Source organism: Mustela erminea, chromosome 4 (assembly GCF_009829155.1).
Source record: "Mustela erminea isolate mMusErm1 chromosome 4, mMusErm1.Pri, whole genome shotgun sequence".
Taxonomy (NCBI): Eukaryota; Metazoa; Chordata; class Mammalia; order Carnivora; family Mustelidae; genus Mustela; species Mustela erminea.
In genome coordinates, this window is record NC_045617.1 from 134,901,707 (window position 1) to 134,914,240 (window position 12,534).

General features: G+C 42.1%; 1 protein-coding gene across 1 annotated transcript in view; it reads left to right on the forward strand.

The window, feature by feature from the left end:
• SYCP2L (synaptonemal complex protein 2 like) overlaps positions 1 to 12,534 on the forward strand; it is a 104,424-nt gene that overhangs the window by 96 nt on the left and 91,794 nt on the right. The window contains exons 2-6 of the mRNA XM_032341378.1: positions 775 to 950; positions 4,295 to 4,432; positions 4,841 to 4,960; positions 8,941 to 9,045; positions 9,405 to 9,429. Coding sequence (XP_032197269.1) covers positions 775 to 950; positions 4,295 to 4,432; positions 4,841 to 4,960; positions 8,941 to 9,045; positions 9,405 to 9,429 — 564 coding nt within the window. The remainder of the gene's footprint in view (positions 1 to 774; positions 951 to 4,294; positions 4,433 to 4,840; positions 4,961 to 8,940; positions 9,046 to 9,404; positions 9,430 to 12,534) is intronic.

Genomic DNA, 12,534 nt, shown 5'->3' on the forward strand with positions numbered 1-12,534 from the left:
TGGTGTTTTAAAAAAAAAAAGATTTCATTTATTTATTTGATGAGAGATCACAAGTAGGCAGAGAGGCAGGCAGAGAGACAGGAGGAAGCAGGCTCCCCGCTGAGCAGAGAGCCCGAAATGGGGCTTGATCCCAGGACCCTGGGATCATGACCTGAGGCGCAGGCAGAGGCTCAACCCACTGAGTCACCCAGGTGCCCCATATTTGTTTGCTTAAAAAAACACAAAAAACAAACAAAAAAAAAACACAGTCCAATTTATTTTGCCACCGTGTCCACATAAACAGGCTACTTAACGGCGAAAACCTGGTCATTAGCACACACTCCAGCTGGGTTAAATGAAGTAGGTAGGAAAGGCGAGTGGATGAAATTATTTGTTTGCTTCCCCTCCCCCCGTTTTGTTTGGTTTTGGTTTTGACTGAGAAGACCATGTTATTGGGGTGGGGGGCAGCCCTTCTTTTGTGAAGTCAGGAATATTCTCACAATTTCAGGTGCAAATCTGCTTCCTATTGGGGAAACTCCAGTTTTTGTCTCTATCAGTATCCAGAGACCAAAAACAGCTCAGGCAGCAGTTGAAGGCAGAGAGAAAACTGCGGCTTCCACAGAGGGAGTATCTGTCAGTTTGGAGCTCCGCAAAGGAAGAGTGTTTCCGCGACGGTATTCCCAGCCTCGGAGGAACCGCTTCCAGGTGTGCGTGCGCGCCCAGGTGGCCCGACCACGACTGCTAATCACTCGCGAGGGTATCTTGCGTCTCATATAAGGGCGGGGTACATTTCAGGTGCGGTAAATTGGTTAGCGTCCCGGCGAGGACTGGAGCTCAAAAGCCGCGAGGCTCCCCGGGCCCTCGCCGTGGGGGAGCCCAGCTCGCCCGGGTTTCGGGCCGCAGAACTGCACGAGGCTGAAAGGGCGCCGGAGGGAGGCGCGCTCTGGGCCGGGAGCCTCGGGATGCAGTCGGTGAGTGGGGCTGGGAGGGTCGGGACCCTCGGGATGCAGGCAGTGAGTGGGTCTGGGAGGGCTGGGGTTCAGTCCGAGCCCTTTCTCCGCGGTTCGGGGCGGGGGTGGGGCGCACGGATGTGTGGTCCGTCGGGTTCTGGGTGCAGAGGCTGGCGTGTTCCCCCGGGACCCGGCACCTGCTACCGTGCCCTGACGCCGGCGGAAGAGCTGAAGGGGGGCGGGGGGGGAGGGCGGGGAGCTGCGGACCCTTGACCCCTTCCAGACCCTTAGGTTTGCTTAGAGTTTATCCGGAGCTTTCAGCGAGGGAACCAGCCAGGAGAGAAACCTCTGGTCCCTTGCCCATGGAAGAGGAAACTGGAGAATTAATGTTTAGAGGCCAACAAATCATTCTCAATTTGCGGCGGGCGTTTCCCCAGCCCCTGCTACTGCGTAGACCGTGCAGTGACATTAACCCATCTGGGCTCAGACCTGCGGTCCCAAGTGTAGGGACCAAGCGGGGACTGGGGCTACCCGCGCCGTAGATAAAGGTCCCTAAAAGGCCCGCGGTCCCACCAGTGGTCCCGCTTCTCAACATTCGTTTAACTGGAATCACTGCTGGTGAAAAAAATAGTTAAGTCTGCATTTGGGTCTTTGAATTGACCCAACTTTCCATATTTGTAAGTAATAATATTGTAACATGTGCTGACATTCAAGGATCTTTTCAAGTCCATATAGAAGAAGTAGGACTGTGAGCCCAAGCTAGATTAAAAAAAAAAAAAAAACCCAAAACCAAAAAAACATATCTTTAGGAGATATTTGAAGTTTATTTTTTTGTGTATTGTACTTTTAAATAATTGTTGGGGTGAAGTGAGCAGATGAGATGCTGTTATTTAATGTAGCGTAATGTATTGTGAAAACCAAGGTTCAGACCCAGGGATTACTCTTGAGGAAAAGGTGTAACGATCCATTGGTAAATGTCTTGTGAATTCTCTTGTGGGTGTTGTTAATATTTGATCCTGGAAGTTGCGGTAAAAGTCCCGGAGGAGTGTTCAAAATTCACTGAAGTCCGAAAGCAACCTAGAGCTCCATCTCACGACTGGGCTTGAAACACACTTTCCAAAACTTCATTTTATAAGCTCTCATTCTAAAAATGGTTCATTTAACCAAAGCCTTCTATTTTATAGCTGTCACTACAGAGTTTGTCTATTTTGTGTGACGGTGATGACAACGATGTTTGCTTTGCTACTTGTGGTAGTCTGTAGTTGTCCTAATGCCGAAGAAAGTTCAATTATTTCTAAGTAGTATGTTACTTAGAGCTATAATCAGTGGCACAAGTCAACAAAGTTCTTGTTCGGAATGACGCTATGATGCTTCATTACTTTAATTTTTAAAACTTGAGCTTCATTTCTTGGAGGCATTTTTAAAAACAATCTTTTTGTACACAGGTAGAGGAAGGTCCTTTGCAGTCTGTGAAGGAAGACACTGGGAGTGGACTTGCCCTCCATGCTTTCTATGTAAAGATCAAGTTTATTTTTTGCTGGGTGGGGAGGGAGAGAGTGGTGTGTGTGTGTGTGCGCGCGTGTGTGTGTGAGCGCCCTCTTCCTAGTTTTGTGATTGCTGGCTATCAGCACAAAAGTTCTCAGATGCTCAAGCCAGAGGCAGAGAAATCTTTGTTCCTTCCTCTTCCCTAGTCTCATATTCAGTTCATTACCATACCTTCGACTACCCTACCAATATCTTAGTCTGAACTATCTTGGGCCAGGTAGTATTCTAGGTAAACACTATTGAACAAAACATACAATTCCTCCCCACATGGAGCTTACAGCTTGGTGGAAAGCCAAAGAAATAGGTCACTGACCAAAGGAAAGGTGTAGGAAGGAAAGAAAGCGGAAATCATCCTGGAGAGTGGAGAGCAGAGGCACTTGCCTTACTTGAGTTAGTCCTGGAAGACTGACCTAAAAAGGTGACAATGAAGCTGAGATCAGAGGGTGATAAGGAGCCAGCTAGGTAGAAAGTGGCAGGAAGAAGCAGTCTAGGCATAGAACAGTCAGGGCAAAGGCCCTGAGGGAAGGCAGAATTTGAGTTAAAAAAAAATTTAATGTAATTTAACTTTGTTGTTATTTTTGTTTTTGACTTATTAGTAGGGAAGTCAGGCAGAAGTTGACAGATCAAATCCTGCAGAGCCTTGAAGACCAAGGCAAAGGGTTCGGAATTATTCTGAGTGCACAGAAGCCAAGTGGAGTCTCAAGCAGGCAGAGGCTTGAGCGTCTGAGAGTCTGAGTGTAAATCGCAGCTAAGAGATCTCATGAAAGTTCTTAACCTTTCCCAGCCTTTCAGTCTCCCCAGATAAAGAATCTGTCCTTTCAGGGTGGCAGTAAGGATTACGTGAGAACATCAGTGGAACACTCCGGGCACAAAAGTTTCACTTAAAAATATTCTGTTCACATGTTTAATTTCAAACGGTATCTTTCCTTTTAAATCAGTACTAAGAATATGCGGAATTCGGAGCTGTATATAGTAGAATACCTCCTTACTAAAACAATATTATAGGGGAGCCTGGATGGGTCAGTGGGTTAAGCCTCTGCCTTTGGCTCAGGTCATGATCTCAGGGTCCTGGGATCGAGACCCGCATCGGGCTCTTTGCTCAGCAGGGAGCCTGCTTCTCCCCCTCTCTTTCTCTCTGCCTGCCACTCTGCCTACTTGTGATCTCTCTCTTTCTCTGTCAAATAAAATCTTTAAAAAGTTGTATATTGGTAATATAACCTTTGAGAATAAAATTTTATAAATGGAAAAAAATCCTATCTTCAGAGTACAGATACTTAAGGAAGGGTCTGTTCAAATGCATGTATTTAGAAGTAGGTCTTGGCTGATGTTCAGGTGGAAAAAATTTCTCTCATTATGACAATTTGCATACTTAGTCAACAACCTGTGATTGTGAAATTCATTTTCTTCAAATTCTGTCATTTGTGTCACTCATAATTTGCGTTTTTAGGGTCTTAGAATTTCTAACCTTAATAAGGAAAAAGTCTCTTCTCCCACAGATATCTGGACTTTAAGTGTAGTTCTCTCTAAGTCAGTGGCTCTCCAACTTAGCATGTAAGTTGGTGAAGCCCTCCCCCCACCTCTTCCGGTGTTTCTGATTCCTAATCAGTCCCCTGGTGATGGCCATGCTGCTGGTGGTCCACAAACCAGGTTTTGAGCTTGTTGGCTTGAGACCGCTTGCAATGATTGCTAAATGATTTACTGTTTAAGATAGAACTACATTTATCCTCTATTAATTCCACACTGAATTTATTGATAGAAATAGGACTATGAAACAAATATTCTTGGGGGGGAAATAATTTGCAAACTATTCAACTTTCCAGCTTCAATCACTTATTATGGATGCTTTCCATGATAAAGGATTTCAGAAAATAAGAGAGTATTTTCAACAGAGAGAAAGCCGCATTCCTCAAAAATACAATCATCTTGTATTCTATTATCTTGACAGATCCATAAATAAGGCAAGTAAAGTTGATTGTGTGTGTGTGGGGGAGGGAGAATACCAATGTGTAATTATTCTGAATGCTTCCCCACCCCCCAAGTTTTATTGGGGGTATAATTGACCCTTAGCGCTGTAACTTCAAGGGGTATGATATAGTGCTGTGACTGACATGTACTGGGAAATGATGACCACAACAAATTTATTTAACATCTGTCATCTCATAGATACAAAATAGAAAATTTCCTTGTGATGAAGGGCACCTGGCTGGCTGAGGCAGAAAAGCAAGGGGGCATGAGTTCGAGCCCCATGTCGGGAATAGAGATTACTTAAAACCTAAAAAAAAATTTATTTGTGCTGAGAACTTTTAGGATCCACTCCCTTAATAATTTCATTGTAAGGTTTTAACTTTGTGTGGTCTAATACCCAGCAACTGGAGAAAAATGAATTTCGACATGTTGCGCTGTTGCTGAAATGTCTTCAACGATTCTTCATTGACGGCCTCAAAGAAGAGGAGCCTTTGCTGATCCAGCAGGGACTGATCCCAAAGATAAGGGTCTTGTTTTAATTTTGTATGGCCTTGAGTCATTTAAAGAACTGGAATGAAACCAGTTATCTAGTTTGGTAGTTTGTTCCTTTGCAATCGAACTTGGAAAATTGGTAGGGATGCCTACAGTCTTTATCAGCAAACATGAAGTTCAGGACAGGTTGTTTGTATATGTGCTGCGTGCTCTGGGGGTCTGCAGAGATGAGCCAGAACTTCCCTCTTCTCCCCTTGACCAGCCAATGTTGTAGTCGCAGGTTTTAATTATTTTAGTGAATTTCACTTGAATATAGCCTGAGTCGGGAGTAACTATGACATGCCCCTCCACTCAAAGGCTCTAAAAGCTATTTTAATAGACATGAGTAACAAGACTGATTTTAGATAAATGATCAAAAACTTCCCCTTGCCACAGCCTATTTTTCCAAACGTGAAACTCAGTTGAATCTGAGAAAACAAAGAGCAAAAATACTTATACTTATTAGAATGCTTATTCTAATTCAGGCAGTTGTGACTGTTTATTCTGTGTTTTAGGGATTAACCGGAGGGTACTATTATGCTTTGACAATGGCATCTGGAAGCAAAACAGAGTTTATTAAATCTCTTGTTATATCCCTCTTTTCATGAGCAGATTTTGTAGCCCTTTTAGATGTTGATTTGTTGGTGAGGAGATGAGGGAAGAGGGGCAGGAGCATGATCTGGCTGGTTCCAAAATCTCTTCCCGGCCACCCCCCCTCCGGACTCTAGTATCTGACGTTTAGTAAGACCAGGTTGGCATGCTCGCTTCAGCACATATACTAAAATTGGAATGATATGATATTAGCAAGGCCCCTGCTCAAGGAAGCAGAGAAAGTCTGTTATCTTAGGGTTTCACGTACTTGTGGAACATATACCGTGGAGGACATTAGGAGACGGAAAGAAAAAGAGAATTGGGGGAGATTGGAGGGGAAGAAGAACCATGAGAGACTGTGGACTCTGAGAAACAAACAAGGTTTTGGGGGGCATGAAGGAGGCTGGTGGTGGGTATTAAGGAGGGCATGTATTGCCTGGAGCACTGGGTGTTAGACAACGAATCTTGGAACACTGCATCAAAAACTAATGATGTATTTTATGGTGATCTAACACAATAAAAAAAAGTTAAAGTGGTCCTAGATGAGTATATGGAATATGATTTATTCATATGAAATTCAAGGCTAAACTAACTTATGGTTCTAGAAGACAAAACAGTGGCTAACACTGGTGGTGATAGTGACTAGAGAGCAGCCCTGGGAAAGTTTATAGAGTGGAAATGTTCTGTATCTTGATATGATGTGTGATTACATGTTGTATATTACCATACATAATTTTAAAAATATTATCCGTTTTAAAAAAAAGACCAGTTTGGCTCAGGGAAATCTCCCCGGGCGCCACCACTTCCCTCTTTTTTTTTTTTTTTTTTCTTCAAACTTTAAAGTGACTCTAACTATGTGGCACCCCTTCCTCTGCAGGTTGAGGGAAGAGCGAATAAACACCAGGCTTTCCCTAACTCCTCTCAGGGATTTTAAAACCATTTGGAGGGTGGGGGGCGGGGGGGGATGAATCTAAGCATTTTGCTTAGGTAAACTCTATATTTCATTTTGCACCTAGTGCCTCCTAACTCCCTCCTATAGTTACACAGATGACAGGAGATGGGGAAGAGGGGGTAAAACCACTTCAAAGGAAGGGGAACAGGATATACAGCCCCCGCCCCCTCCCACCGTGACTTGGAACCCTAAGCTGATTGGTTTTTTGTTTTGTTTTGTTCTGGGGCAGGGGAAGATGAGTTAGGATCTGTCCCAACCTGATTTTCTGTTCAGATTTTAAAAATACCCCTCCAAGGGGTGCCTGGGTGGCTCAGTGGGTTAAGCCTCTGCCTTCAGGCTCAGGTCATGATCCCAGAGTCCTGGGATCCAGCCCGCATTGCATTTGGGCTCTGTGCTCCACAGGGAGCCTGCTCCCCCACCCCCTACTTGTGATCTCTGTCAAATAAATAAAATCTTAAAAAAAAAAAAAAAACCCTCTAAGATTTAAAGGGTCAGATCAAATTTCCACTGGAGTTTTGAAATCAAATTCCATATTCTGTTGGAATTCTGCTTGGCGATGGAAATTTGAGAACCAGAACTTAGGCACATTCTAAAGCCTGTTCTGTTTCATGTAGGTTTTGGCCAAAGAAAAATAGATTGATACTGTCAAAGTGGATGGGATACTAGGTTCTATACTTCTTTTTTTTCTATTTATTTATTTATTTGACAGAGATCACAAGTAGGCAGAGAGAGAGAGAAAGAGAGAGAGAGAGAGAGAGAGAAGGCTCCCTGCTGAGCAGAGAGCCTGATTCTGGGCTCTATCCCAGGACCCTGAGGTCATGACCTGAGCCGAAGGCAGAGGCTTAACCCACTGAGTCACCCAAGCACCCCTAGATTTTATACTTCTAAAGTTGATTAGTTTTGCAGGTCAACTCAAAAGGCACTGGGAAATTATTCTTCCCAGAGTAAGAATTTCCTGTGGAAAGGGAAGTATTTAGTCCCGTACCCTAAGATCCTGGAGAATTAAGCAACTTGTCTTCTACCATATAAGTAGTATAAGAAGTATAAGTAATATAAGTAGTATAAGTAATATAAGTATAAGTAGTATAAGTAGTACCTAGTACATCTGTAAATAACTCTTTTGTCTGGTTTCTGGTAATCCCACAGCTGTAGGGATATGTATGATCATGGCATAGAAGTAGGTCCCAGAGAGTGATTTTCTAATCCCAAGTCTTGATCAAAAATGTGGCACTGCCTTCACTTCTCTGAATCTCTGCTCAACATATTCTGGTGTGCTGAGAGGGGAATAGGATTTAGGGTGGTGAATGGAATCATGACAAACATACTTAAAAGCATACAATTCAGAGTAGGACTATAGGAAAGGCGAAATACCGCCTTAGCAGTGAGTTCCGCTGTATAGAAGGCTTTCTTTTATCCCCTTCCCTTAAGCTGTTGGAGAAAAGTTTGCTTCAGAGGGTGGATGGTTCAATCTAGCACAAATCTTTGCCTGGTTTAAGATCAAAGAAACATCCCTTAGAACTCTGTAGTGGCCCTCCCCCCTCACTGTGCATTAGAAGCCCCTGGAGAGCTTTAAAAAGCCCTCTCTGGGTCCCCCCACCGGAGAGAGTGATGTATTGGGTCTGTGATGGGTCTAAGGCATCAGGGGTTTCAAAGCTCTCCGGGTTTTCCTAATGTACAGTTAAGGTTGCCAGTGGATTGGTTTGTCCATGGTCTCCAGCTGGGCTGCTTTGGGTTCTTGGCTCCAAAGTGAACCAAGTTTCTAAGGCTCCCTCCTCTAAGATTTTTTCATTACGAACTCTTCATACTACGTGTTCAATTGAAAATGTCAAACTATGCTCACAGGATTATTTTTATAAGCCAAAATGGTCTAAAGATGGCCCTCCCTTTTTTTGAATAAACATTCTAGGAGGGTTTATATGAGTTTACTTTAAATCCTACCAATCCTAGCAACTTAATAGGAATGGGGATATACGTTCCTACAGGAAAACAAATCTCCAATCAGCAGGAAGCTTTTGGCAAAAGATCGGCCTGAAGCATATATACTGTACTAACTTACTTCTGGAGCACTTTCCAAATTCTGCATATTCTTTGAATAGTTTTTCTCCAGCCTCCTAGATGACAAGAATTGCTGCTGTGTTGGGGAGGCCCATTTATCTCAATCTTTAATCACTAGCCCCTATATAGGACTTTTTGGCATCAATCCTGGCCAACTCTGGCCGGTATCTGAGAACTTATTGGTACAACCCTCTAGCAGTAGGACTTGATTCTGGAGAGTTCTAGATGGAGGCCTTAGAGGTCTACCTGAAATGTTCTAGAAACCAGTCTCTAAAACTATTTTGTTCTGGTAAAAGATTTATGAAACTTTATTGAATAGACAGTAGTTACACAGTCACAGAAAGTTCCATCATTGTTTCTTCTCTTGTGTACATGGTTTCCTGGTTTGAAAAAACAACCGCATTTCTGACCATGGCAGAGTCAGCATCCGACACATCCCTGACTGATGTTCTAGAAGACTTCTTTGACACAGCCTTGGTAAGGAAGCAAGGACAGAGACCATTGGTAATTGGCAGAATCTTCAAGTTATTTATAAAACTTGTTTTTTAAGATGTGGGTTTTGCCAATACTCTCATATTTTATTAAAATACATGAAAAAGAAACCATATATAACCAATGCTATAGAAAAAAGTGATTTCTTTTCATGCATACATTATTCAACTATTTCAGGGAGATCAGTTGATTTTAATAGTGACTGAAGGTCAGATAGGATTTCTTTCTTTTTCCTACTAATGAAAGTCCACTCCTGCCTATTAGAGAAATATCAGGTCTAATGAATTAATGTTATAGTTGATAATGGTTTATAAAATAATACAAGCTTTACTTTTTCTTTCTAGATTATTTCCAGGAGTAGTAGTAAAGGTATGTATATTTATAACTAAATTGACTATTAGAATATTCTGGTATAAATATTCATCTAAATAACATATAAAAGTAAAACATGTTTCAGTACTTGGCTTTATTGGCCCCCTACCCCGGGTTGTCCTGTAGTAACAGATTTTGTTATAAAGTATGTCTTGATTTGCCTGAGGTCCATTTTATTTTGTATTAAATATTTTTAATGCGGGACACCTGGGGGGCTCAGTTGGTTAAGTGTTTGTCTTTGCCTCAAGTCATGATCCCAGGGTCCTGGGATGGAGTCCTGGATGGGGCTCCCAGCTCAGCGGGGAGTCTGTTGCTTCCTCCCTCTCTGCTGGTACCCCTGCTTATGCGCTTGTGCACGTTCTCTCTCTCTCTCTCTCTCTCTGTCAGTGTTTTAAAAAGCTTCAATGTAAGTACAGTTGACTTAGAGTTTTGGGGGTACAATATAGCCATCTGACAATTAGGTACATGACTTAATGCTCTGTCGTCTTATAACATTATTGCAGTATTGTTCATACTCTCTGTGAAGGCATTCTAAGACCAAAGAAAGAAGCAAGCCTTCTGTACTGTTTACACAGCTATATTCAAGATAACTTACTGAGGGGGGGGTGGGATGGAGCAGACCAATGATCCCCCAGCTAGGCAGCTGTTCGCTGCCAAGTCCAGACCTTAATCCCCAGCCTGTATAGTGTGAGGAGCATGGTGGTCGGGTCAAGGGTAGTTATCTCAAGCCGTACCAGCTGTGCACCAGAGATTTGTACTAGTTCTCTGCAGTGGGGGCTTCTGGGCCTTACTTAAGGGACGGTCAGTCAGAATGAGACTGTGCGTTCCAGTCAGGACACCCCTTCTCCATGGGGCATGGAGCATGGAGCCCAGAGGCAGGTCACAGCACGAATACAAACAAGACACGGAGTCGGAGGCCAGAGATGGAGTTCCTGTTGTTAGCACTCCTCCGGCTGTACTTCTCATCTCTGACTTGTGACAGGAGGTTTGTAACTCTGGATCCCCTTCGTCTCTTTTGCCAATTCCCCACCCACCTCCCCTCGGGCAATCACCTTTGTCCTTTGCATTTAAGAATCCGTTTTGTTGTTGTTCATTTATTTTCTGGATTCCACATAGAAGTGAAGTCATGGATTTCTGATTTGTTTCATTTAGGGTTAATGCCCTTGGGTCCATCTGTGTTGTAAATGGCAAGATCTCATCTTTTTATGTTTGAGTTCCAGTCCATAGTATCTACCATATCTTTTCCCATTCATCCACTGATGGACCCTTGAGTTTCTCCCGCCGCTTGGCTGTTACAAATAATGCTGTTATAAACATAGAGGTGCATAGATCTTTTCAAATTAGTGTTTTCATTTTCTTTGAGCGAATACCTAGTAGTGAAATGACTACATCAAAATGGTATGTGTAATTTTTTGAGGAACCTCCATACTGTTCTCCAGAGGGGCTGTACTGGTTTTCGTTCCCACCAACTGTGTACAAGTGTTCCTTTTTCTCCACATCCTCACCGACATCTACCCTGAATACTCTGCCCCTTTTGTTGTAGATTGACTGGATGAGTAGGAGTTTCTCTGGCCTCTGTTCTGTTCTGTTGCACTAGGTATATATTTTTGTGCTAGTAATACCATATTGCTTTGATTACTGTAGCTTTGTAATATGGTTTGAAATCCGGAAGCACAATACCTCCATCTACTCTCCCAAGATTGCTTTGTTATTTGGTATCTTTTTTGGTTCCATACAAATCTTAAGATTATTTGTTCTGGTTCCGTGGAAAATACCATAGGTATTTTGCCACGAATTGCATTGAACCTGTAGATTACTTTGGGTAGTATGGACATTTAAACAATATTCTTCCAATTCATGAGCATGGTATATCCATTTATTTGTATCTTCAGTGGGTTTTTTTTTAATTAATGTTTTACTGTTCTTAAAATATAGGTCTATCACCTCCTTGATTAAACTTATTCCTAAATATTGTAATGCAATTATACATGGGATTATTTTCTTAGTCTTTCTACTAGTTCATTATTAGTATATAGAAGCACAACAGATTTCTATATATTGATTTTTATTTTTGGGGGTACCCTGAAAATTTGTGAATGTTAGTTTTTTAAAATTTTTTCAGCTTCTTCCCTTCTTAAAAAATTTAATTTCAATATAGTTAACATAGTGTTATATTAGTTTCAGATGTACAACATAGTGATCTAACAATTTTATACATTAGTGCTCACCATAAGTATATTCTTAATCTCCTTCACCTATTTCACCCATCTGCTTGCCCACCTCCCCTCTGATAACCATCTGCTTGTTCTTTGTAGTTAAGAGTCTATTTTTTGGTTTGTGGGTTTTTTTTCTTTGTTAAATTCCACATAGGGGTGAGATCGTATGGTATTTGTCTTTCTATGGCTGGACTATCTTGCTTAGCATTTTACTCTCTAGATATTGTTGCAAATGGCACAACTTCATTCTTATGGCTGAACAATTTGTTCTCTGTGTATACATATATATATATACACATACATACACATGCCACATTTTTTCCATTCATCGGTGAACACTTTGGCAATTTCCATAAAGTGGCTTTTGTAAATCTACTGTAAGCATAGGGGTACATCCTTCAAATTAGAGTTTTTGTATTCTCTGGCTCAATACACACTAGTGTGAATACTGGCTCATAGAAGTTTCTGAGGAACCTCCATACCGTCTTCCACAGCAGCTGCACCAGCTCGCGTTCCCACCAACAGTATGAGAGAGTTCCTTTATCTCCATATCCTCACCAACACTTGTTTCTTTGTTGATTTTAGCCATTTCAACAGGTATGAGGTGATATCTCGTTACAGTTTTGATTTGTACTTTCCTGATGAGTGACATGGAACATTTTTTCATGATGAGTGACATGAGCATCTTTTCATGTGTCAGTTGGCCATCTGCATGTTGTCTTAGAAATGCCTGTTCATGTCTTCTGCCCATTTTTTAATTAGGTTATTTCTTCGGTGCTGGGTTCTATAAGTTCTTTACATATTTTGAATACTAACCCTTTACTGGATATGTCATTTGCAAATATCTTCTTCCATTCAGCAGGTTGTCTTCTAGTTTCATTGGCTA